General features: G+C 41.9%; 1 protein-coding gene across 7 annotated transcripts in view; it reads left to right on the forward strand.

Moving 5' to 3' along the window:
- The window catches only part of dennd5b (DENN/MADD domain containing 5B), an 86,470-nt gene that overhangs the window by 24,575 nt on the left and 36,256 nt on the right, over positions 1-25,639 (forward strand). For 4 of the 7 annotated variants that reach the window (XM_085769786.1, XM_085769782.1, XM_085769783.1 and 1 more), the window contains exons 2-4: positions 9,736-9,795; positions 11,917-12,026; positions 17,129-17,819. In XM_085769786.1, the coding sequence (XP_085625912.1) occupies positions 9,736-9,795; positions 11,917-12,026; positions 17,129-17,819 (861 nt within the window). The remainder of the gene's footprint in view (positions 1-9,735; positions 9,796-11,916; positions 12,027-17,128; positions 17,820-25,639) is intronic. The other 3 variants (XM_085769788.1, XM_085769789.1, XM_085769784.1) reach the window with 1 other exon arrangement.

The raw sequence follows: 25,639 nt of genomic DNA on the forward strand, positions 1-25,639 counted from the left end.
TAGTCAATAAAATCTTAAAAAATGTTGAAAAATATCAATCAATGTTTCTCGAACCACCAGATGACGTCCTCAAATGTCTTGTTTTGTCCACAGACCAAAGAGAGACTCAGTTTATTGTCCTAAAGGAACAAAGAAACCAGAAATATTCACATTTAAGAAGCTGGAATCAGAGGATTTTGACTTTTTTTCTTAAAAATGATTATTAGTTTATCAAAATAGTTGACGATTCATTTAATAATTGATTATTGTTCGATTAATCAACTAATTGTTGCGGCTCTAGTGGCCACGCGGTCGGCTGGCTGTTTCCACGAGTAGCTACTACTCTGTCGTTTGCTCAGTCTGTGTCTTGAAGACACACACACTCTCACACACACACACACACACACACACACACACACACACACACACACACACACACACACACACACACACACACACACACACACACACACGTGAATCTGCAGGTCCTTGAAGTGAGGCAACAAAGCCTGTCAGTCATTCTCCCTGACTGTTGAGTCCACACACACACGCACACACTGATTCTCACACACACACACACTTACACACCCAAAGCAGAGTGTGTGATGACCCGGTGCAGCAGGGCAACAGGCTCCACATGCATTATGCATCAGTGTCTGGGGACAGCATATGATTAGTTCCTCTGTGTTTCATGCATTTATCTGCATGTGTGTGTGTGTGAGTGTGTGAGTGTGTGAGTGTACTGTAATTGGGCATTTTTCCTCCAGTGTGTACCTAATGACAAGCTGCCTCATACTTCTCACTCTCATAGTCTTTACAAGTGTGTGTGCATTGTGTGTGTGTGTGTGAGCAGCTTCCTCCTGGGGCCTATTGTTTGTAATTAGAGGTGCATTAAGTGATTTGTGGCTCTAATGATGCAGTGTGTGTCACATGACACCCCACCCCTGACAATCGGGGTGGGACACCCCTCCTGCGGGGCCTTGCCATGGTGCCTAGTGCCTATTAATGGAAATGACCTCATTATTTTGATGATCATCACCAAAAAAAGAGGACGATGCATAGAAGGGAGGAAATGATTGCAGCCAAACGTTAGTTTAATTGCATCATCCTCGCTTTTCAGTCTCAAGCAGCGGAAAATCGCAATCAGCCGGGAAAATAGAGAATCGATGCATCTGTAATTAACAGGCTCGCTAATGACCTTGTTAGTATAGAGGGAATAAAGAGTCGCTGACTTCTGAATTTTTTTTAATGTAAAGAGATTCTAAGCAACGAAAGGATAAAGAACATCACGGCGGGAAGTGGAAGACGATAAATCAGATTCTATTGTTCTCCTCCTGCTCCTCCTGTAAAGGTCAGATTCTTGTCGGGCCCCTCTAGGAGTTTTGTGTGTGGTGTGTGTATCCATGCGTTGTAACCCCGGGTGTTGATCAGACCAGTTCACCGCACAGTCCCAAAGTCAGTTTTTTTTTTTAGTTTTATACCAGAGAAAAAGACGGAGGTGAAGACAAACCGGTTGGATTTTCAAATGTGCGGATGGTTAAACACTTCATAAAACAATGTAAACAGACAAACCAGTGAAATGGAAGAGGTTGCGGAGAAAAGCGTAATCATGATGGGAATAAAAAACATCAGATTAGATTAAATGTGTGACAGTCATAGTGGGAATTAGGGTGGTGATCAGCGTATTGTAATAAATGAAAGTGGCTAGAACAGTCAATGTCCTGCATCAATACAGAGACCAAGAGAGTTGTTGTGAGCTTTGGGATCAACACTGACTTATCAACAGAATTGATTTCATTTGCTAAACAAGGGCAAAGGTCAAATCATTACTTCTGCTAAGAAGGTTATGAATTAACTTTTCACCTATACAGTATGTTTTGTTTTTGTTTTTTTAACATAATTCACCTTAGGAATGGGGCAATGAACCAAGGATGAACCTATTAGGCTATACATTCTGCCCATTTGGCTTTCGGGGTAAAATCTGAATTTGATATATTTATTATCACTTTTTTAGGACATTTCAACTATTTATTGATTTTATTAGTCATTTTAATGGTGTTTATGTATGTGATTGGTAGAGTTTGGTGCAGATCCAGTTGATAATGGTCTTGGTGGAGGTTTGTGCTCTATTGGGTACCATTCTAGTTTTTTGTTATTGCTACCTATATGGACATCAGTGACAGTACAAGTATGTAAAAAAAAAAAAGAAAGAAAGAAAAAAGATCATTATCATCACGAAATGCAAACTGTTGTGAAACCATCTGTCTTTCAGTCTCAGGTTTAGTTTCTCTGTTGCGGACTCCTGGTGTGGAGGATAAAGAGAGATGTTGGAGGTGGAGCAGTGGAGAGAATTAATTTGCATTTACAAGGATTGAATTTGACAAGAGACCACAAGGTTTGAAGGAAGAATTACTCAGCCTGGTTCACCCCTGGGACCAAGGCTGAACAAAAACACTGTAACCACACAAACACAGCACCGCGGAATGATAACCTCCACTATTTTGATGCGTCTCTGCAGCATTTACGATGTTTTTCAGTCATTGAACTAAGAGGCCATGTCGAGGTCTTCACTTTATTTTGGTGATGCTGCACCAAATGTTTGTTGTTGGTTACTAGAAAACTGTTTCTATGGAGACAAGTCAGACTGACACTGAGTTAGAAGTTTATATATTATCTTTTCATCTGTGTGTGTTGGTTGGAAGTTGGAACTAAACTTGGTCGATGGAAGTCATGTTTGGATCGTGATGCAAAAGAATCACATCAATTTGTCCAGTTTGGTGCAGATCCAGATAATAATATGGATCAAAGTTGATGTTTGGCCTCGGCCTCTTTACCCGGTGCCAGCTGCCCTTGTAGCTGTGTTCATGATGTCGGTGCATTTCTATTTTGACCACATCGCCATCTGTGTCATTAAAGCAGCCGCTGCATTCCAGACCCAGTGTTTTGTCCACACCCTGTAGTGTGACATTTAGATGTTGGGGAACATAGGAAACTTTTTGCTGCTCGGAGCTTCACATAACTTCATCCACAGTGTGTGAATGTGAATGGAGGCCAAGACAAACCAGATGTAGGAAATGACAGTCAGGGTTGGTTTATGTTGCTTCAGAGTGCTGAATTCCATAGATGTAGTTAGTGATGTTCTCAATATATCTCAATTCAAACACCAAAACCATGATGTTTCAATCTGTCTGTCACTGCATTATGACTTCCCCTCAGCTCCATTGGTTCCTACTAAAGCTGTAAATCTTTGAAGCAAACTTAAATCATGTCAGTATTTATATGTTTAGGCCTGCTACAATTATTACACAATCGGCTGATCCCAATTATTTGAGCTAATTGTAATTATTTTTGCATAATTGTTAAAAGGGTTTCCATTAGGGCTGTCAGAGTTAACGCGTTAATCGCGATGAGATTAATTAAAAAATTAACGCGATTACATTTTTTAATCGCGGTTAATCGCAGCCCATTTTGTCCTCTGTCTGCTGGACTGGAGGACTGGAGTGTGGGACCTCCAGTCCAGTAGGTGGCGGTAAGGCACCTTCAAGTTGGTTGCTACACAAATATACACAGTCTAACATATATCCACAGCTCCATCCATTCATTTTTTTGACGGCTTTGTTGTAAACAAATGCACATGGCCATGTATTGATTTTTTGACGGCTTCTGTTGTCAACAAATGCACATGGCCAGGCAGAGGTGTAGCAAAGTAAAGGGCAATTTCCACTGGATGCAATTCGTTTCAATTCTGTGTGAGTTTCATGCATCATGTGTTATGATTAGGTAGGCCTACTAGGTCTGGTCTAAAAGTTGTTTGTCTAGAGATTATAACACTTTGGAGTGTTGAAAGTCCAAAGCGCCATATATAATATTTTTAATAGAGATTAATCGCGAGTTAACTATGGAAAAAATGCGATTAATCGCGATTAGAAAAATTAATCGTTTGACAGCCCTAGTTTCCATTCATCTGTATTAAAGGGGACATATTATGGAAATATCACTTTCTGAAGGCTCTTTAACATATATTTGGGTGTTTGTCTTGCCCAAAATGACAGAATCGACAAAAAGAATCTGTAATGTGCAGGCTTCCTAGGTTGAAATCTATGTGGTTTTATGAGCTGTTCCCTCAGATGTCTTCCTGTGATTTAACTAGCTTTCGAATTTGCATAACCCCACCCCTACCTGGGACCGGTAGAAGGGGTTTGATGTTGATGTTTGATCCTTGGGCTTTTTTTGACCACAGCATGTCACAGACATGTCTCTAAGACACCTGGGAACTATTTTAATTTGTGGAAAAAGGGCATCATTATGTCTCCTTTAAAACAGCTGGATGAAACTAACAGAAATGTCAGATTTACACTCACTGTTTTGACTGGTTCTCTTTTAATGACATCATCACGTTGTGCCCCCTTCTTCTTTTATGGTTTATTAACATACAAATGGAGCACTTCACACTATTTGTCTCGTGGCGCCTCATTTCTAATATTAGACGACCGTATTTTGTTGAACATCTATTGACATTAGCATCATGGATTTAGTTGCAGAGCCAATAAATGGGCTGTTCTTCTTCTTCATAAGGTGTATGTGTATTATTGGACTATGTTCAGGCTTATTCTATAATAGTGGCATAAAATTATTAGAAAAAGTCGATTAAATCATTAATCGCAATTATTTCCCTTACAGAAAAACCACATGAACTTCACATGTGATTTTTCTTTTTTTTGACATTTTTTATTTTGTGAGAGCATTACAATACAGTAGTTGCTTTCAGGAAACATACAAAGTTACTTCTGCCACTCACAATTAAATTTTTGTGTGTGTACAAAACAGTAAACAAAATACACAAAGGTAAATTAATTACATCTAAAAACTTTGAACAAACTGGGAAAGATAGACCTACATAAAAGAGCAAATAAAGAAATGTCTACCAGGCAGTTTTAATCACATGTGATTCACATATCTTACCATGTGTAAAACATGTTACCACATGTGGAAAATGGGTTCACATGGGAATTCACATGTGAAGTTCATGTGGTTCCTCTGTAAGGGTTGTATGGCAATTAATCCTCAACTAAAAATTTCATGATTGTGACAGACCTAGCTATGGTTTTTTAAAAAAGGTTCAGTAAATTTCCAGTCGCTCACTGTAGGAAATCTTCATTGCAGCTTTTGTCAGGTTGTTTGTGTTGGACTGTGTGTGTGTTTGTGGCACAGTGACGCCTCTGATGTGTTTCCAGTAAATTTTTGGAAGCAGTGGTCCTCGACGGCTCAGAGGACACTCACTAGCGCTGGTTTGGATGTATGATGGGATTTAATATACTTTATAGCTAAAACTACATTTAATCCCTTTGCGCACAGGAAACTGGATTATGAGCACGGAGCTGGAGGAGCAACATCAATGCCATTTAGATATTAGTAGAATTGAAGCAGCATCAATAATGAATCTATAATCTTAAGTATGGTACACTACACTTTCCTGCAGACCGATGATGACGAACTGCATCTTCTCTGGCGCCAGTTGATCTCGTTTCTGGTGATTGCAATCAGTCAAAACAGCTTCATAGGTATTACGTGCACGAATCCGTGGGCGTGAGAATGTTTGTCGCGCAGTGTGTGTCTTTGCCATGTTATCTGTAGAAACGTAAAGGGCATTAGACCTGTGAGTGTGACCACATTTCGTGTATGTTCGTGTGTGTGTGTGTGTGTGTGGAGATGCAGACCTGGCACACAGACGGCGGCACAGTGATGTAATGAGCAGATATTGCCAGCAGCGCTGTGTGTGTGGTTTTCCTGTTAGACAGCAGTTGAGGAGTTTCCCTCCTTTTCTGACTTATCTGTCGTTTTTTTCAACTCGGCGACACCTCATTTCACAGAATGACGGGGCAGACTGGATGTTGAAGTTCGTCAGCTCTGCCTTGCGATTGATTTTCTTCATCTTCCATTAGCCGATAGCTTGTGGTTCATTTTCCATAGCCTATCTATTATTTCTAGGTGGTTGAAAGGGTCGATGGTTCAATTCCCGGCTCCCCCAGTCAACCTGGCCCTCAGGATCTATAGAACAATGCTTATTAGTGCAGTGTCAGTGGGAGGAACCTGAACACCGGAGCACAGAGTCATTGATCTGGCTGAGGAGGGCGAGCTGACAGGAAGAGCAGAGCAGAGCAGAGCGAGGAGAGAGGAGAGAGGAGGAAACTGCAGAGACAGCAGATATAGTAAATGTTCTGGAGTTATGTAACACTGGAGGTGTGTGTCTGTGCGTATCTAGCCGCGTGGACTCACACATCATACACTATCAGTCACGTTTTTTGCACCTTATTCCATTTTATAACCTGAGAACTTACATCACTGCATTCACAACGCTACTGATATCGAACAGGAAGCGCTCAGCCTGGTTTTCCCTCAGGGGGGTTAGGTAGAACTGATTAAAGCTTCTAATCTTCGGCCTGGTGACTCGGACCGCACCAGCGGAGATGCCCTCTGAGGGATTAGCCTACTATCTGTTTCTCTCACTCGGCCCATCAACACGGAGATTATCTCCTTTATATTGTGGCGTAATCTAGACATTTACAGTAGACAATATAAGCCTATTTACACCAAATGCAATTATCACTGGAAGGGTGAAAAGAGTTGTGAACTGATCCCAGTGATGTCATAATGATGTCATTGGGGTAATCTCAATTTGGAAATTGGGAATAGACAGCAGTGTTTCCCCCAGAAAATTTGTTAGTTAAGGTGGTGTCTGACCTGTCGACGGGGGGGGGGGGGGGGGGTAGCACGGAGATGTGTTGACGGGGGGGGGGGGGGGGGGGTAGCGCGGAGATCTGTTGACGGGGGGGGGGTCGATCGACGGGGGGTGCCGTGCCGTGCCGTATTAAAGTTTCGCTTTCAACACGCGCTGCTGTTATGCGTGCGCGCTTCTCTGTGGTGTGTATGTGTGTGAGAGGATGCGGCCATCGTCCGACGGGGGGGGGGGGGGGCGGCGGCGGCGGCGGCGAATATCGCTACATTTTTTTTTTAAGATGTTAGTTTAGGCGGCAGCTCTTTGTTGTTAAGGCGGCCGCCTTAACAGGAAAGCGCTGCGGGAAACCCTGGACAGCATGGGTAACAAAACTGGAGCTTTAAAGGACAATTCCGGGCAAATTCAACCCGGGGGTGTATTTTCCTAACATTTTAGGTCTAAAAGAAGGAATCTGAAGATTTTCAGTTTAATCGCTCCTGTTTTGCGGTAGTTGTGTCTGTCCCTGCATCGCCACAGCAGCAATGAATGGGAGCGGATGCAAGTTCCACTGCTTAGGCTGTTTACATCCCTCAAAGCTGCAATTTTTTTCCACAGACAGCGTCAGATGGCGACTCAAACATGCACCGAGAAGTTTATTTACTTCAAGCAAGCCGACATGTTTGTAAAACTCGATCTAATTCAAAGTCTCCCAGAGTCTCACACGAGACCCAGGTTGCCGTGCTCGGTGTGTTCAGGTGCAGTGGGAAAGCTACCGTTTGTGTCATAAACACAGGAATATCAACTCTTCTTCAGATCTTCAGATTCCTTCTTTTAGGCCTAAAATGATAGGAACATACTGTACACCCCCGAGTTGAATTCGCCTGGAATTGTCCTTTAAGTTTGAAAAGGACAAAGCTTTCACAAGATAGAGTGGGTTTAATGAAACAATGCATTGTGGATAATGTGTTGGCCTCTTGTGTTTCAATTTTGACTTTTTCTATTTTTAAATCTGACTCTTGTTAATTCAACAGCTTTTATGGAAGTGCAGTGCTAAATCATTGAAGAGCCCCTTAAACCCATTTAACAACCAGACATCATGAAATACACTGTGTATCAGCCTGTTCAAGCTCCACACCTATTCAGACTGGAGACTCTTGTTCTTTATGGCTGCACCAATCCATCAAATACATTTTTTTATGATGCCTTGTGCATCATTTTATCCATATTCATACACCTATGCACAAATAATCTTCCCTTTGATTGATACAGCTAGTTGCATGGCATCATAGATGTTTATTCATGTGCAGTGCATACCAGTGGTTGGCAGCTGGTGGCCTGCGAGCTAAAACTGAATAGCAGCAATGATATCTGGTTAGCAGATTAGAGTGATCATATTATTTTCTGTAATCTGTAATCTCAGACAGTCCCACATTTATAGAGCATCTATCCCCACCTGATGAATGCTTATTATGGCCTATTTATTTTTCTTTCTTTCTTACTTTTTTACCATTGCCTGTAGAATCACTTATTCTATAGTACTTTGTGTTGTGTTGTTTTCTGGGCTTTTATTCTGAAAGATACTGACAAGAAGTTTCAAATGTTCATTTGTTTGCTTGACAGACCTCTGAGATATGAGAAAAGGAACCATAAATCAATCAAAATGTGACTGTAGGCCACAGCAACTAACCAAACTCCAGCTGCATTTTTATCAATCAGTTTCTTAAATTAGCCTTTGATTATGTTCCGACCTCCCATCTAATGGATTAGAAACAACTTGGCCCAAGAGCAAACCTGCTTGCCATCTGACAGACGACTAAAAGAACCAATAGCAGTAAGCTGAGGTAGTACCACTAAAATCATAAAAAATCCCTACCAGCTGTGAATTGTCTCTGCTCTCTGGTTGGAAACCATCTGGAGCTGGACTGATCTCAGTACAGCATCAGTGACCCGCTGCTCGTGGATCTGTTTGTTGCTGTGTAAATGCTCCTGCTTGGTTTGACTCTGAAGAGCTGCTCACTAACTAAACCATAACTCATGAGCCCATCACCACAGCACCGACACTCACATGATCACTGAGGTCTGCATGTCTGAAACGGCACCTTGTACTCATCTGAAGTCTCCTCAGGCCAAACACAAGGCCTGATGATGACCCAACAACCGCCTTTGGCCCATTTCCATAATCGCTATAGTCATAGCAGTAGGTTTGTTACCTTTATTTGTCGGTGCAAGCTATTTTTAGAACGGCGGAGCAGAGCAGCAGGCTGCTCAGAGCTACGCTACGGAGGCTAAAGGAATTTCTTGGTTTCCCTCATCAAACTCATCAAATTCAAAATCCCAAAACTCCAAAACGCTTTCGTGGACAAGTTGTGACCTGCACATTCACCACGCTATGAGATAATAATGGAACGTTACGAAACGGAGCCATTTTCAGGTAAATACAGGGTAAATACAGTGTCTGCTTGCTGAAAAACTGTCCCTGAAGGCAACGCGGTCTTGCATGAATTTACCTCTAAAACAACTCTGTCTTGTAACGTTCCGTTATTATCTCATAGCATGGTGATTGTGCAGCTCACAACTTGTCCACGACAGCGTTTTTGAGTTGTTGGGTTGTGTATTTGATGAGTTTGATGAGGGAAACCAAGAAATCCCATTAGCCTCCATAGCGTAGCCCTGAGCAGCTTGCGGCTCCGCTCCGCCGTTCTAAAAATAGCTTGCACCGACAATTAAAGGTAACGAACCTACTGCTATGACTATAGCGATTATGGCAATGGGCCAATTTGCCAAAATGTTGAACTATCCCTTTAAGCCACAAATTCATAATACGGGTTTAAAGTGCCATTTCAGAACCCCATGTGTGCTATGTCTTAAATGCCGTGTCTTGCTCTGTTGTTACATTGATACTGTATGTGTCATGTTCATGCTCAACTCATTCTCATGCATTATTAATGTGCTTTTGTGTGCATTTGTTTTGACATTGCCCTTTTTTTTGTTTGTTTGTGTGTTTTGTGCTCCATGTTTGTCTGCATGTGGCTCGTCCATAGCTTTGTACCAATGGCTAGAAGCAGACCGCCAAGGCAGGGATCCAGATGCTGCAGCCGAAGGTAAAGAGCGCTACACCTGACCTCACTCCGTCTGCATGCATGTCTGCTTTTACTCAGTCAGCTGCTGTCTTCTCCACATTCACCCTCAAAACACTAATCTAACATGACGGCAGCCTTGGTGCAGGTTAACCAGTTCACTGTGGGGGGTGGGGGTGAATGGGATGTTCACGGTATCACGGCAGATTGTTTCTCACAGTTTTCACACCTGAATATTTAAACCTGTTGGTTTTTTTCACGATTTATACATTTTCTTGGTACGATTATTGTCAGATAAATAATCACGGTATTACGATAATCACGATTATTATGCATTTATCAATTTCACAACACTATTAATGTGTAAAATATAGTCCAAATATAATTACATTACTCATTGTTTACACAAAATATAATGTATCTATTAATATATGACCAATTATCCCCCAGGGGAAGTGTTTGAAACAAGTTATCATTTATACCAAATGTTTACGTTTATTTTAATCGTTATTTGTTTTGTTTTGTTTTTTTTTAAATAGAAATGACAGGCTAACATTTAATTTCCTACCAATTCAATGATACGTTAGTTAAATGGACCGGTATCTGAGTATTTACCTTTATTTTGGTGCACATCTGCCGATATGGTTCCGACATAATCTTTTTGGGAAGTGACGGTATTTAGGAATCTTTACGATTAATTAATTGTGGCGTTTAATACCACGGTTAATTGTGAAAACAAGTCACTGTGACATCCCTACTGAGCACCAGCCCCAGTTTCTCAGGCCAGGGTCACAGTTCACACTGTTTGGTAACATGCAACTCGGCGTCTCACCTGTGTGGTTCACTGAAATGCTGCATGCAAAGTAGTTAAATGAGAAATGAAAAATCACACATCACAGAAACTGAGTCGTAAAAAAACGGCTGTCAGGAATTCTGTAACTTTGTGATGTCACAACAAAGCAGCCATGGACCCAAAACCCAACTTTGCATCGTATGGTATTTAACAAAATAAAGCTGTAATTATATGTGAACACCCAGAGAGCACACTGAACAGCAGACTAACAGCCAAGAGTTTTATTCTGGCCTGTAACTTGCGGTAAATGATGAATTGATCATTTTAAATATCACCATTCTGCACAGCTTATATCAGCCATATTCACCTTTATCCTTCATCCCTCTTCAATAACCTTATGACCTCACTCTAATCATAAGAAGGTTGGTGTATTGACCAGCACTCCCATTAACTTACAGTGTCTGAAATCAATGCAGGTTTGGCGAGGTGCTCACTGAAAGGAAATGAAATGGTGTGAGCATTAGTGGTGAGATTTTAAGGCCCACAGAGAGTCATTAGAGCTGCAGGTCTGACCCCGGCATCAGGTCACCATCAGCACTTCATCAGGGAGAAAGTTGGAGCCTCTGAGTCAGCAAGTTTTCAACCTGCTGATGAGCCCTTGAGCAAAACTGTGAAGCCCCCCTCCCACCCCCAGCCTATGGGTGGACCTTTAATATTAGCCTGTAGTTGTGTTTGATTTGGCTCAGTGATGCTTTGAGCACTTGATGCACATTTGCAGCACTAAAAGTTTTGACCTTGTAATGACTCAGTTAGCCCGATCATTTGCTAACAAGGCTAACGGCTAAAGTTTTTTTTTTTCAAACTTTATTTAAAGTTGTAGCAACAACAACATTTCAGTCTTTCCAGCTCACATTTGTTACAACAGTAACAATAAAGTTACAATTATGCTAACGGCTAAAGTAGCACATCTGTGATGCTAAATGCTGATGTCATTGTGCTAACATTAGTTTAGCATTTAAGTATGCTAATAATTCACCAACAAAGTGCAACTGAGGCTAATGGGGACTTTTGATGATCATGTTAAAGTTGTTATAATTTATCATGAAGCGGAAACAATGTGTGCACTAAATGATATTCAACACACAAAATCAAACCACAAATGGTGGATGAGGTGCTGCCTTTTTTGTTTGCCATTCTTCTGTAATCTCCACAGCTCCATGTTATTCTGCCATGATTATATACATAACATGAATATTTCTTCTGTCTGAAGCTTCCCTGGTTCTTGCAGCAGAAACATATTTCATCATCATTTCCCATCGGTCACTGATTCCTTTGTCTTTTGGCCCCTCCAGGTGAGAACTTTGAGCAGAGTCCCCTGAAGAGGACGTTCAAGTCCAAAGTCTTGGCGCGCTACCCTGAGAATGTGGAGTGGAACCCCTTCGACCAGGATGCTGTCAACATGGTAGGTGGCTGCTGTAGGGAATTGGTTAATTAGCGTTGATATCAAACACTCCGAGTTCTCAGTTAAATTGACCAACATCAAAGGAGCACACAGGATAACAACTTGTCTTGTTGAGCACTTGTCTTGTCCACTTGAACAGGACAGCCAGGATTAAGGCCGACCTCCCCATGGCCTAAATATAATATCCCTACTATAGCCTGTGTATCAACCTGCCAACAAGGCTGTTGTGTCTGCCTCAAGGCCCTGAATTCAGACATAGGACTTTATATCCAGGTATACTCAGTGAGGGGGCAGTGATGAGGCCCCCCATGTATGAACCCAACAATCACTCAGAACAGATACAAGTTGAGCCACCAATTTCACATAATCTACCTCTTGTTGTCCACAAATCCATTTGAATTATTTAACCTTTTTTTAGGTTAAATGCAGACTTTTTTATTTAATAGATTTTCTTGAAGCTTTAAGTATTAGAGATTGTATAAAACTGAACAAACTGATATAGTATGCAGAGCATAAAATGTAGAAAACAGATTGACAAAGAGAGAGATATAAACACAGATATTTTTAGAAAACAGAGCAAGTTTTTAATCCAGAAACTCAAACCCTGCGGTGGATTATACTGTACAGTAGGTCAAAGCCCGACTCTGAACTGCAGTGTCACTGGTTTGCATTCGACTTAGATACTTGGCTGTATTTTTGTTCCAAAAATACATGAACAGTCCCATTTATAAAAGCGATTTTAATTGATCTTTATAGTTCAAAACGCAGCAAACATCAAGGATCAGTCCTGATCCATAGAAGGACGATGGTGACATGAGATAAAACCACTGCAAAATGAATATCAAACACAGCGACCAGAGGAAGCGTTAACAAGATATCCACCTCTAATGACGCCTCCTTTTTGCTTAGTTGACTAATTTTTAACCTGCCCTCAAACACATATCAAGTTTCAGTCCTCTTATCTCACAAAGACCTTGAGAGCTTCTGAAAAGCCCTTGAATTAAATTTTGAAAGGTGTGATTGTTTAATTAGGCTCTGCTGAAGTTGCCAAACTGTCACTAAAGAGACTCTGACAGGAACAATAGGAGGCAACTCTGCATGTGGATGTACAGCGTGTGTGTGTGTGTGTGTGTGTGTGTGTGTGTGTGTGTGTTTTGAAGGTCGCTGCTTATTTTTCCACCTGCCCTGGTGTCAGCGCTGCTAAATAATTCAGCTGCGGTTCTCGTCTTACGTCAGAATGGAAACAGGCCTTTTATGCAGCGGCTGAAACCCGACACAACACGGTCGAGCCGTGTCGCTGTCGACGACAACTACGAGACGTTTGTGTGGAAACTGCGTCGTTTCTCTCCTCCCTGTCCTCCTCCGTCACCTGCTCATCCCATCATCCTCTCCTCCTGTCTGCAGCGCACTCACACTCACACTCACTCGCTCACACACCTCAACAGCGTGCTGGTGTGAAACTATTACATTCCAGATTCCTCAGTAACAACACAGTTACCTGAAGGCAACACAGAATGAGCTATAACAAATTCAGCAAATTCAATTATGAATTTTGTTTACTTTCTATGTTAACACCTTTAGCAACATATCTACACTGAAAAATGTAATTTGTTGATTTTATTTAAAAAAAAAAAATCAAAACTCACAAGTTATATAGCCTAGCTTCTCAAATTCAAAATTACCAAGTAAAGTAGATCATTAATTCTAAATTGTTTAAACTGAAAAGAACTGTGTTTAGACAACTCATGTCAGACAGTTAAATTTAGCTCAAATTCAAAGACTTTATTGTCATTGTTGCAGTATACAATGAAATTTACTTGTGTTGCCTCTAAAAACAATACTCACATTCACTTACACATGCGTTAAATATATTAAAAACATAATTAAAGGAGAATTCTGGTCATTTTTGACCCCTAAATCGTTGTCCTGATGGTCACCCAGTATTGGGGGGGAGCAAAAAACGCGACTAAAATTGATGCAGGCAAACCGGATTTACACCATGGCTAGACGGCGCTAGGGATAGCGACAACGCTAACAGATGGGGGCAATTCTTTCAACCACAACAAACATTCAAAAAACAATCAAATATCTCTGGTACATGACTGGAATCCTTACGACACACCACTGAACTGATATAGTGTACAGTATAAACAGTGTAAACTTTGTGTTTTTGCATGTAGCCAACTCTGAAACGTCCTGGAAAGACATTACTATCCGATCACAGAGCGCCTTCTCCCCGCCACAGAAACAAACACTTTTTCCTTGTTGTGATGATTTCTTTACAAAAATAAACGGTCTGAGATATTTTGGACATTACCACTGCACTGCTCGACCCGAAAAACACAAAGTTTATACTAGGGCTGACCCAAAAAAATCGAAGCTTATACGTTACGATCGTGCACCCCCCGGCCGTCGAAGCTTAAATTTTGATCGATTTTATGTCCGCCAAGCTTCGATTATCAAAATATGATAATCGGGTCAGCCCTAGTTTATACTGTACACTATATGAGTTAAGTGGTGTGTCATAAGGATTCCAGTCATGTACCATAGATATTTGATTGTTTTTTGAGTGTTTGTTGTGGTTGAATAAATTGCCCCCATAGGTTAGGGTTGTTGCTATCGCTAGCGCTGTCTAGCCATGGTGTAACTCTGTTTTTTGCTCCAACCAACACTGGGTGACCATCACGACAACGATTTAGGGGTCAAAATGACCGGAATTCTCCTTTAAGAATGATTTAGAGTATCCAATATAGCACCAAAGTCCAAGTGAGTTTCTCCAGAGGATGGGCCTACTTGTTGTTCTCCTTCTTTTTTAACCCCTAACCCTAACCCTTTCTTTGAGGATGATTAATCCTCACTCATACCTTTCAGTAAAGGTTACTTTAGCCTGATGAGTTTAATTACTTTCCTCACCAGAAAGTTGAGACGTGTAAAGGATCAACAAAATGAACCAGATATCAATCAAGATCACTCTTTATTTTAAGTAAGGATCAAAATTACATTTTACAGTGTACAGTACCATCCCAATGAGAACACACACTGCTCTGTAAACAATGAACCGTTTCAGCTCATCTTCTCCTGTTGTCCTCATTTCTGTTTTTTTTTTTCACACCATCAACAGTGTTAACAGTAAAACGACTGACTCATCTCATCTCCCGCTGTCACTGAGGTCAGATGAGAATTTGTTCACACGCGAACGTATCGCGCTTTGTGTGTCACATTAACGTTGCTCAACCATCCTGAACGCGCCCCGGCTCGCTCTCCAACTGGCCTGTTGATTCCTACTTCTTTTTTACGTGCCGCTTGCCAAACTGCCTTTACTTTGATTTCATCGACTTCCTCAATTCGGCGTGGCTGAGGTGAAACACGAACCCACCACCATCACCACCACCCTGGCCCCCAGCACCCTCAAAAATAAAAGATGTGGTTGTGGTGGTGACTCATCAGGCTGGGCGTGGAGGAGAGATGATCTGTCAGTTCTGATCAGTGAAAAACATGACTCATGCATAATCCAATCAGGTCAACAGGCCTTTGTGTGTTTATGTGTGTTTCACTTTTCTGTAAAAACAAAATGTGCATGCAATAGAACAACTGGTTAAAAGATCACGTACATATGAACATAAACAGCAGCGCCTCGATGTAAATGTATGAGTTTGTTGATGTTTGCAGACTTTACATATGTGGCCTGTTTGATGAGTGTGTTGTTTATGGATGAGTAAGCGCTCACACACTTGGAACGCGTGTGTGTGTGTGTGTGTGTGTGTGTGTGTGTGTGTGTGTGTGTGTGTGTGTGTGTGTGTGTGTGTGTGTGTGTGTGTGTGTGTGTGTGTGTGTGTGTGTGTGTGTGTGTGTGTGTGTGTTTTCGTGTTCAAGTTGGTTCCTGTTCATCTCTTTGCTGCCAAATCAACATAATGAGGCTAATAAGTGAGATTTATAGCCGGCTGCTGCTGACTGGGTGTTTACATCAACAGTCTGTGTGTGTTTGGCTGTGAAAACATCACGCACAAACACACACTGGCAATATCACTATACGCATTATTCACTCTTACATGGCTGCAGCTAATTATTGTCATAAGTGATTGATTGAAAAATCCCTTTATCTGTGAAATGTCAGAAAACAGTATGCCTATGCCAGATGCTCAGCACTCAAGTCAACATATTTATTTAATTGTTTATTAATCTTTTTTTTTTTTTTGATGCACTACTAGTTCTACGGCTACAAACTGGGTTTCAAGGCTAAAATGTGAATTATGTTTAGGGGATACATCTGTAAATTCCTTTACTTTTAAATTGTTTTCACTGCAAACTGTTTTGACTGATACCAGCTCAGCAACTGTGAGGCCTGAAAGAATCAATGGATGAAAAAAAAATGCTGCACAATTAAAGCAGAAGTAAGCGATCCGGTGGTTTTGGCTAACTTCCTGTCAGCCGATGGAGTTAGCAGTCCCCGTCCTCGTCCCTACGTCACCACATTCACGTGCATCCCTTGGCTGCACACACAGAGAGGACCGCCCCTTTATGCCGTTCTCTCTCCTCATTGGATAAAGGTTGTAGGATACAAGGAAAGTTTTCTCCTCGGCTTACAGCAGAGCAGAGTGACTGACAGACCCGTGTTTCAGACCAAACACTCTATATAAGTGATTGCTGTCAGAAGATATAACTATTTAAGACTTATATTAACACAAACATTCCGCTTACTTCTGCTTTAATGGAATTATATTTGAAATGACCATGAGTAAAAGTGCAACTGTTTATAAAATGAGTCCATACCATAAGTGTTGTGGTACTGCAGAGATGGCCTGTGATGTTCTTCAGACATTGATGAACCTGTTTGTTTGTTTCATACACATCATCATTTAAAAAAAAGTCAAATTCAGGAAAAAAAATCACAAACAAAAGCAGTAATTCCAACTGAAATTGTGACTCCAAAATTCCAATTTCCAAAATAATCGCTGAATTATTGTACTTTTTTCCACAGTTTTTCATCACAGTTTACACAGATAAAGACATGTGACATTAGAAAATGTCATTAAAAATTTGTTTTAATTTGAATTGATAGGAAAGTGATAGGCTGACTGCTGTCCTCTCCTCTCTCCCTGCAGCTGTGTATGCCTAAAGGCCTGTCGTTCCGGACGCAGGCCGACCAGCGTGATCCTCAGTTTCACTCCTTCATCATCACCAGGGAGGACGGCTCTCGGACTTACGGCTTCGTCCACACCTTCTACGAGGAGGTGACCAGCCCTCAGATCTGCTCTGCCATGCAGACCCTCTACCAGATGCACAATGCAGAGCACGCCTCCAGCAACCCCCCTTCCTCCTCCTCCTCCTCCTCCTCCTCCTCCAGCATGGACTCTCTGGCCAGCAGTCTGGACGAGGCCGACTCCCCCTCCTCCTCGTCTTCGTCCCGCGGAGCCGGCGGTGGCTACGACTCGTCGCGGGACACCCTCTACGTGTCCAAAGCCTTGTGCTTGATCACCCCCATGCCGTTCATGCACGCCTGCCGCCACTTCCTGTCGCAGCTGCACAGAGCCGTCACCGTGGCCACCGCCCCCCCGCTGCCACTGGAGAGCTACGTTTACAACATCCTGTACGAGGTGCCGCTGCCGGCCCCGGGCCGCACGCTCAAGTTCCACGGCGTGTACGAGCCCGTGGTGTGCCAGAGGCCGGGGCTGGGGGAGCTGCCGCTGGCCGACTTCCCCCTGGCCGAGGCCTTCAGTCTGCTGGGGGTGGAGAACCTGGTCCAGGTCTTCACCTGCACTCTGCTGGAGATGCAGATCCTCCTGTACTCACAGGGTAAGTCCACCGCCACATCATATGTTACAGTTGAATAGAATTTAAAGGGATAGTTCAACATGCAAATTTGCCTATTGCCATAATTCTTATAGGCATACGGGTAGGCTCATTACTTTTAAAGCAGAAGTAAGCAATCCGGTGGTTTTGGCTAACTTCCTGTCAGCCGATGGAGTTAGCAGTCCCCGCCCTCGTCCCTACGTCACCACATTCACGTGCATCCCTTGGCTGCACACACAGAGAGGGCCGCCCCTTTATGCCGTTCTCTCTCCTCATTGGATAAAGGTTGTAGGATACAAGGAAAGTTTTCTCCTCGGCTTACAGCAGAGCAGAGTGACTGACAGACCCGTGTTTCAGACCAAACACTCTATATAAGTGATTGCTGTCGGAAGATAGAACTATTTAAGACTTATATTAACGCAAACATTCCGCTTACTTCTGCTTTAATTATCGGTGCATGTTGTTTTGAGATCAGCGGGGCAGAGACGCGAGCTGCTCAGCGAACACAATGGAAGTGAACTGTACAGGTCCCCTGTCCCTCAAAACTTATCAAACACACAATCCAACAACTCCAAAACGCTCTTGTGGAGAAGTTGTGACCTGCACATTAACCATGTTATGACTGAGATAATAATGTAACATTACGAGGCCGAGTTGTTTTCAAGGCAAATGCATAGCCAGAACTACATTCCAGACACAGCTGGTGGGCGGAGTGATTTCAAATGTCTGCCTCAATAAATTAGAATATCATAAGAGTTTATTCATGTCAGTAATTCAATTCAAAAAGTGAAACTAATACATCACACACAGAATGAAGCATTTCATGTTATTTATTTAATTTCTTTTAATTGTAATGATTATGGGTTACATTTAATGAAGACCTTAAATTCAGTATCTAAAGAAATATTTGAATATGACAAAAGGCAATTAAAAAAGCATTTCTAATATGGAAATGTTGGCCTTCTGAAAAGTATGTCCGTCTATACTTGGTTGGGACTATTTGACTTAAAGCAGAAGTAAGTGGTCCGGTCGTTTTCGCTAATGCTGCGTTCCAGGCAGGCTTTTGAAATCGTAAATTACAGCTTCAAGTCACAACTTACGACTTTGTAGCGTTCCAGGCAACCCACTCGTGTTTCTCCGACCTGTTTTACCGGTGAAAGTCACTATAACGGCCACTCGTAACTTCTGACCCGTGAACTCGTACCAGATCGAACTGGTACCACTTCATGGTCGGAAAAAAACGAGTTTCCTTGAACGCACCATAACAGTCCTCGTCGCTACGTCACCACATTCACGGTGTCCCTTGGCTGCACACACAGCCCTGCATGCCGTTCTCTCTCCTCATTGGATAAAAACTGTAGGATACGATAAATGTTTTCTCTTCGGCTCAGAGCAGAGCAGAGGGACTGAGAGACCCGTGTTTCAGTCCAAACACTCTATGTAAGTGATTGTTGTCGGAAGATATAACTATTTAAGACTTATATTAACACAAATATATCACTTACTTCTGCTTTAAACTACTGGAAATCAACTTTTCCATGATATTCTAATTTATTGAGATGCAGCTGTATAAAAACTCACGTTTTTTCATTTTGATCTGGAAACCAGGGGAAAAACATGGCAAAAGGTACATGTGTTGCAAACAGGAAGTCCCAGGTGGTGTCAGGGTAGCAGCCAGACTGTGCTTAGCATTGATTCCAGAAATTAATTTCAATCCAACCTGTGTGCAGTGGAAGGCCACAACCCCAAAACCTCTGATATAGTTACAATGTGTAAGAGAATGAGAGTTTTTAGTCACCAGAGCAGCGGAGCTCATTCCATATAGCACAAAAACTGTGTCAAGTAACAATGACGACTTTCCAGACCAACTCAGATGCTCAGTGATCAGATTTTCCTCCTTTGTTTCCCTTCATCCATTATTTACAGCTGCAGGGAGACTGTTGTGGGAGTGTTTGGTTGCTGCTTGTGTTTCTCCCACATAATGAGACGCAACTTTGAACCCACTTTTCTGCCCTGCTCCTACTCTGGCTCCGGCTCGGTGTCTCTCTCTGAGCCTCCTCCAGTCTGCACAGCACTCGCACTGTAACACTTTCACTCTGCAGCCTGTTTACCTTCTGAGCAGGATGAGTCATGTAAACAGAAGAAGTCAGCACCCACACCTGACCCACAACCCCAAAATAAAACCCCGGCGTCTGCATGCGCTATTCTGCTGCACAGGCACAGCGTCCGTGCTGCAGCCTGATGACTAAAGGTGAACAGATGCTCTTTCTGTGCTGCTCTTTGAAAATAATAAACAAACTTAATAGTGTCAGCAAAGTGCAAGGCTGAAAAATGACCCGGAAATGCCAAAAAGTGCGTTTCTCTACATGGCTGCATGAGTCAAGTCAGTCCTCATAGACTTCCATGTTATAATCCTCAACTTTACAGCAGAAAAATGGTTTTTATCTGTACAACAAATTTTCTCCTTCATGACAGGGTAAATGTATTTATTTGATTACATTTTATTAAAGGAGAACTATGTAAGTCTGGTCACTTTTCCGCTGTTCTGCTAACCCTCCTCCTGGCATGTGCATTTATTTTCAAAGAAGAGAGAGCAAGCAATAGAGCGGTAGATAACGTTATTTATCATACACGTGTTATGATGTGTATATTTGTGTAGTCTTATCTCTGGGACACTGAGTCAGAGGTGCTGATCTTGCAAGTCTGGTTTTCAGCCAAGAGACGCTAGGTGGAAGGCAGAGAGCCTCCATTCTCCCTCTAACAAGTTACATGTCATTTTTTAAACCATCACAACCACTCCAAAATCCTGCGTAGTTCCTCTTTAAGGCTTAACCCTCTGGGGTCTATGACTTTGACTGAAAACAAGGTCACCTGTATAGTCAGGGGGATTAGCACACTTTTTTGGGCTTACCGTTACGGAGCGGATAAAAGCGTGAAATTTGGCATGAGGCTACGTCAGTACCACTACCTACTATACGATTTTAGCCTAGGAGCCCACCAGAATTTTTTGAAATATCCATAAAAAGAACCGTATTCTCTTGATCAAATTATATGATGAAAAATGTCATTTTTCTGAAGTCTAATTGATGGTTGCTAATTTGCTCTTTTTAGGCCATTGTATAACCTGAATCTGCTTTTAATTTGTGCACTGACCAGTAACCTTCCAAATGATGTGTATAAAACATGCATTACAGTATCATTATGGATTAGTTGTGCAAAGACGCAAAAGCATCTGGAAGGGGTAGAGAAGCACTGGAGCCTTATCATTCCAAAGTTATTATAAATTATTATAAATTAAATGAAGTTAATGAATGTAGTAAATTGATAATCTATTACTAGAATGGGCAATCCTTTGTAACCTTTGTAACTCTTGACAGTTGCAACTGCACAGATGCATCTGCGGTACATACAGAGACATAATTGTAGCAAGACACAGATCTGGACAAGGCTACAAAAGAAGACCTGCTGCACTTTTTGTTTCTAAGAGCACAGTGGCCTCCATCAAAGGTTTGGGTCAACCAGGACTCTTGGTAGAGCTGGCCATCCAGCCAAACTGAACAGTTGGTGAGAGTTGGTTAGAGTTGGTTAGAAATGTAACAAAGAACCCCAAAAACAAAAAAGCTGAGCTCCAGAGATCCTTTTGGGAGAAGGGAGAAAGTTACAGAAGATGGCTCAGAAGATGAGCCATTGCTGCAGCCTCCACCAATCTGGGCTATAGCAGAGTGGACCAATGAAAGCTCACTCCTCAGTCTTACACACATGAAAGACTGCGTAGAGTTACTCACAACCTTTAGGTGGTTGTTTGCAAATTCAAACCGTTCATATGTCATTCACTGACCACTAGGTTTTCAGTGGTCATTTTCTACACCACTTATCCTGCACTAGGGTCACGGGTGAGCTGGAGCCTCTCACTTCACTGACGAGAGATGGTGACAGCGGAGCAGTTCTCTCTGAGCTTCAGAACATCACACATCCATCTTTATTTACAGTCTGAAGGTATTTTATAAACATGTTTACCTCAGTACATGGTACAAGGACACAATGTCATCATGCTGGCATCTGACACCACCACAGCCTCACAAGGTGAGGTATTCACCCTAGTGTGTTCACGTCCTCCTGTACTCCCATGAAGCACTGCGTTGTGTCTGCACAGCAGATTGCGAGATGGATGGCGTGGAGCCTCTGGAGCCGCGGCTTTGTAACGGCAGCGCACGAGTGGTAGATTAGACGCTCTAATCTGATTGGCTCACTGTAGCACTCTGTATTGTACTGCAACACAGCGGCTCAGCTCGCAGGGAGTGATTTGGTGCTGTCAGTCGGCCAAGGGTGAGATTAGAAAGCAGCTTCATGACAGACTGTGTTTTGACTGTGGAGGGATCTGCTGTATTAGTTGAGTGCTCCTGTTAGTGACTGCACGGAAACTCTACAGAATAAACATTTAAACAATTATATAGGACACTCTAACATAAAGAACTATCTGTCATTAAATATGGAGGAGTTTTTTTTGTTATCCAGTATAAATGATCTGGCTGAAATATTGTGAAATCAAGTACGTGTAACTCAATATTTGGGGAATTAAGTTCTTGCCAAAGTGTAATTGTTTGTAAGAAAGCGACAAAAAGATCAATGCCACTCTTGTCTAATATAAAATTTCCCTTTATTAGTCACACAGCGGGGACATTTGCGGTGTTGCAACAGCAAAGTCAACATGTGTGAAATGCTTAACACACAAGATGAATAGTAGGTAGTAATATATGTATCATTACATATTGAAATATAACAAAACTATATAAAATTGCACAAGTAAATACAATGCTGCAGTCAGGACATGGGAAAACATGTACCCTGTTTCCACAGTTGGTATCATCTGTCAACACACACAAAGCTCTGTATCTGACACGTTGTATCAGATATTTTATTTACACAAAGAGAAATGTAGACATGACAGTTTGTGGCTTCAGCGACACAATGGAGCCATTTTCGGCGAACAAAAAACAGCTGGGCACCACGATTGTACAGTACGCAGCTTCCTGGAGTCCCTGTGGTTGCCAGCTTTGATACTGTCAGTTGCAGCAATGAAGCTTTTTTTTTTTTTTTTTAATTATGTCACCTAATGATGTTCTCCTCTGCTACAGTGGTTTAATGGCACCAACCACAGAAATAGTGCTCAACTCAACTGGAAACACATTCATTTGCATTTTATGGAAGTTTGGAACCACTGTCATGTTCTTCAGCCTCATTATGTATTTCATCACAGTGTTTAATATACTACCGTCATTAGAGGAGGTGTTCTTTACTTCATGGGGCACAGAACATGCTGATGAAACCCTGAGAACTTCACCTTATACAGTACAAAGGCCCAGCCACAAGATCAGTATCAGCCTCCTTATCTCGCTGTCAGCAAGAAAAGCAAATGAGCGTGTTTCCCAAAATGAACCCATCCTTTTTTTAAACACAGCTAAGTGTTACAGTAGCGACGACCGTGAACAAGCATAAAAACAAGGGCGGCCACGGAAACTGAAGCTGCATCAGCACAACATGAAAAGAAAAAGGGAAAGTAGAGCAGCTGGATTTGAGGAAACAGGACTCATGCCTTCTCTCTCTGTCTCTCTCATCCCTTCATCATTTGGTGAAAATGCGTCTCTGTGTTTTATTCATCACTGTCAGGATCCAAGACAATCACTCCTGGAGGGAAACCTCACGTCGCTGGTTTCCTTCAATCACTTCTTGTTTGGCCGCTGCCGCTGCTTCATTTGGCTGGAGACAGACGGTGTTTGGTTCACAGAGCGTTAGGTTAACGAGGCGCTGCTCTGCCATGTGTTCCCACGCTCCTCCATCAGTCAACAAGCAGTTTACACCCCCGCCCCCACACCCACCTGTCCTGTCCTGTCCTGCTCTCCTCCACTCATTGGCTGTCAACATGGAGGTGAAGAAAAGAGTGACAGGTTCATTGAAGTTCATCATTATCTGCCTATTACCTCAGTTTTATTCTTCTTATTTAAATTCAGCTTCTGTCATGTTAGTCTAACATCTACCAAATTAGATCTTTATTGGAACAAGCCATATCTTTGGGAGATAAACAAAATTTGATATCTTGATACAGGGTAACACTTTACACACTATTAAGCATTAATAAATACTGAATTCTTCATTTATAACACATTAATATTTATTCATGTAGTTTATAAATACAGGTAGTGCTTATCAATGATGAGTAAAACATTTTTAACTGTGTTTATAAACTACATACTAATGAGGATTCATGTGTTATAAATGATGAATTCAGTATTTCATGCTTAACTAATCCTTAATAGTGTGTACTTTTTATAAAGTGTTACCTGATATGAACCCAAATATTGCAATAAATGATATTGTTGTGTGAGAAGGGGGTGGGAGCAGAAACATTACAGGTAAAAATGATGTTGTTACCAAACAAAGTTCAAAGTTTGGTCACATATCAAAGTAAAAAAAAAAAAGAGGAAAATAATCCTTATATAGGGTTAAATATTGTGATTTTCAGTTTTTCAATATCAAACAAGCCAAGATGCAAGTCATAGAAGTTTTACATTTTAGCTTTTTATAAACAAAACTGTATTTTCTTACTTCAATTACCACAGGTGCACTATTTGGCCAAAAGTATATTGAATGTTTTTTTATTTCTTCCTCTTTGTATTCTCATGCACACTCAAACCTCTCCTTTAAAAACACATCAGCAACCACTTATAAAAGGCCAAGAAGAACCATAAACAATACAGGGATAATGGTTTCAGACAGTGAGTACCAGACCAGATGGAGGTTACGGTGCACGTCTCTGTGCTTTCTCAGTTTTCCACCATTGTGATGCTGTATTGATGTATTTTCTAAGGTGTTTGACCTCCTGGCTTGTTTCTCTAATGCACCATGGGATGAAGCCTCTTATAGCTCGTTTTGATTTCTTTTTCTTTAATCCTCCTTTCATACTATAGTTTTTGAACTCATTATCTGCTCCATCATACAGTATCATATGGTGCAGCTGCTAAACTCTTACCATCTTGGCACTTAAAGATCACTTCATGTCAACTCCTTCACCACAGAGTTTCTTTTTCCCTTCTGAGATGAAGCTGCTGGTGTTTATCAGTCCTCGATGAACTCTTACAGTTTCACAATGACTCGACATGTCCCGTCCTGCTCTTCAGCAGCACGCAGCATCCCTGAGCCCCGTCTCCGCCGGGACTTTCTGCAGCACCAGGCTTTGCCATATCAGATTAGCACTTGTGTGTTTTGATTGCATGCTCGCTCACCTATCAGAGGCACTTCTACTTGTCACATTTGAAGCGGGGTTTCCTCGCCAACGCAGCAAATGTTGTCAAACACCAAGACGAATAAACCGTGGATCAATTTCTATCTTTAATAAAAATCACTCATTGTTCCGCTTTCATTATCTTCTTCTTATTCTCCACCAGGCCTCAGTGTGAAGTACGGACAGAGGTGTGAAAGAGAGAGGCACTTTCTGAGGCGTGGATTATAACAGCGAAAGTGTTTGAACTCTGCAGAGACGATGAGGCTAAACTGATCCCGGTGTGTGAGCGTGAAGAGAAACAGAACAGGAGAGATTTGCTGTAACATGAAAAAAAAGAAAAACGGGAGTGTCTGAGTCAGACTTTCACACAGAGGAATGTGTGTGTGTGTGTGTGTGTGTGTGTGTGTGTGGGAGTGGAGAGAAACTTTCAACCTGTTAAGACTTGACAGATAAACAGCCACAGTCGCAGTCAGTGCTGTGTGAAGGCCGTGAAGCTCACTGTGCAGAAAAACCACGTGGAGGCAGAGTTACCGCGGAGACGCTC

Source organism: Trachurus japonicus, chromosome 23, assembly GCF_045865225.1.
Source record: "Trachurus japonicus isolate A0001 chromosome 23, Traja_1.0".
NCBI lineage: Eukaryota > Metazoa > Chordata > Actinopteri > Carangiformes > Carangidae > Trachurus > Trachurus japonicus.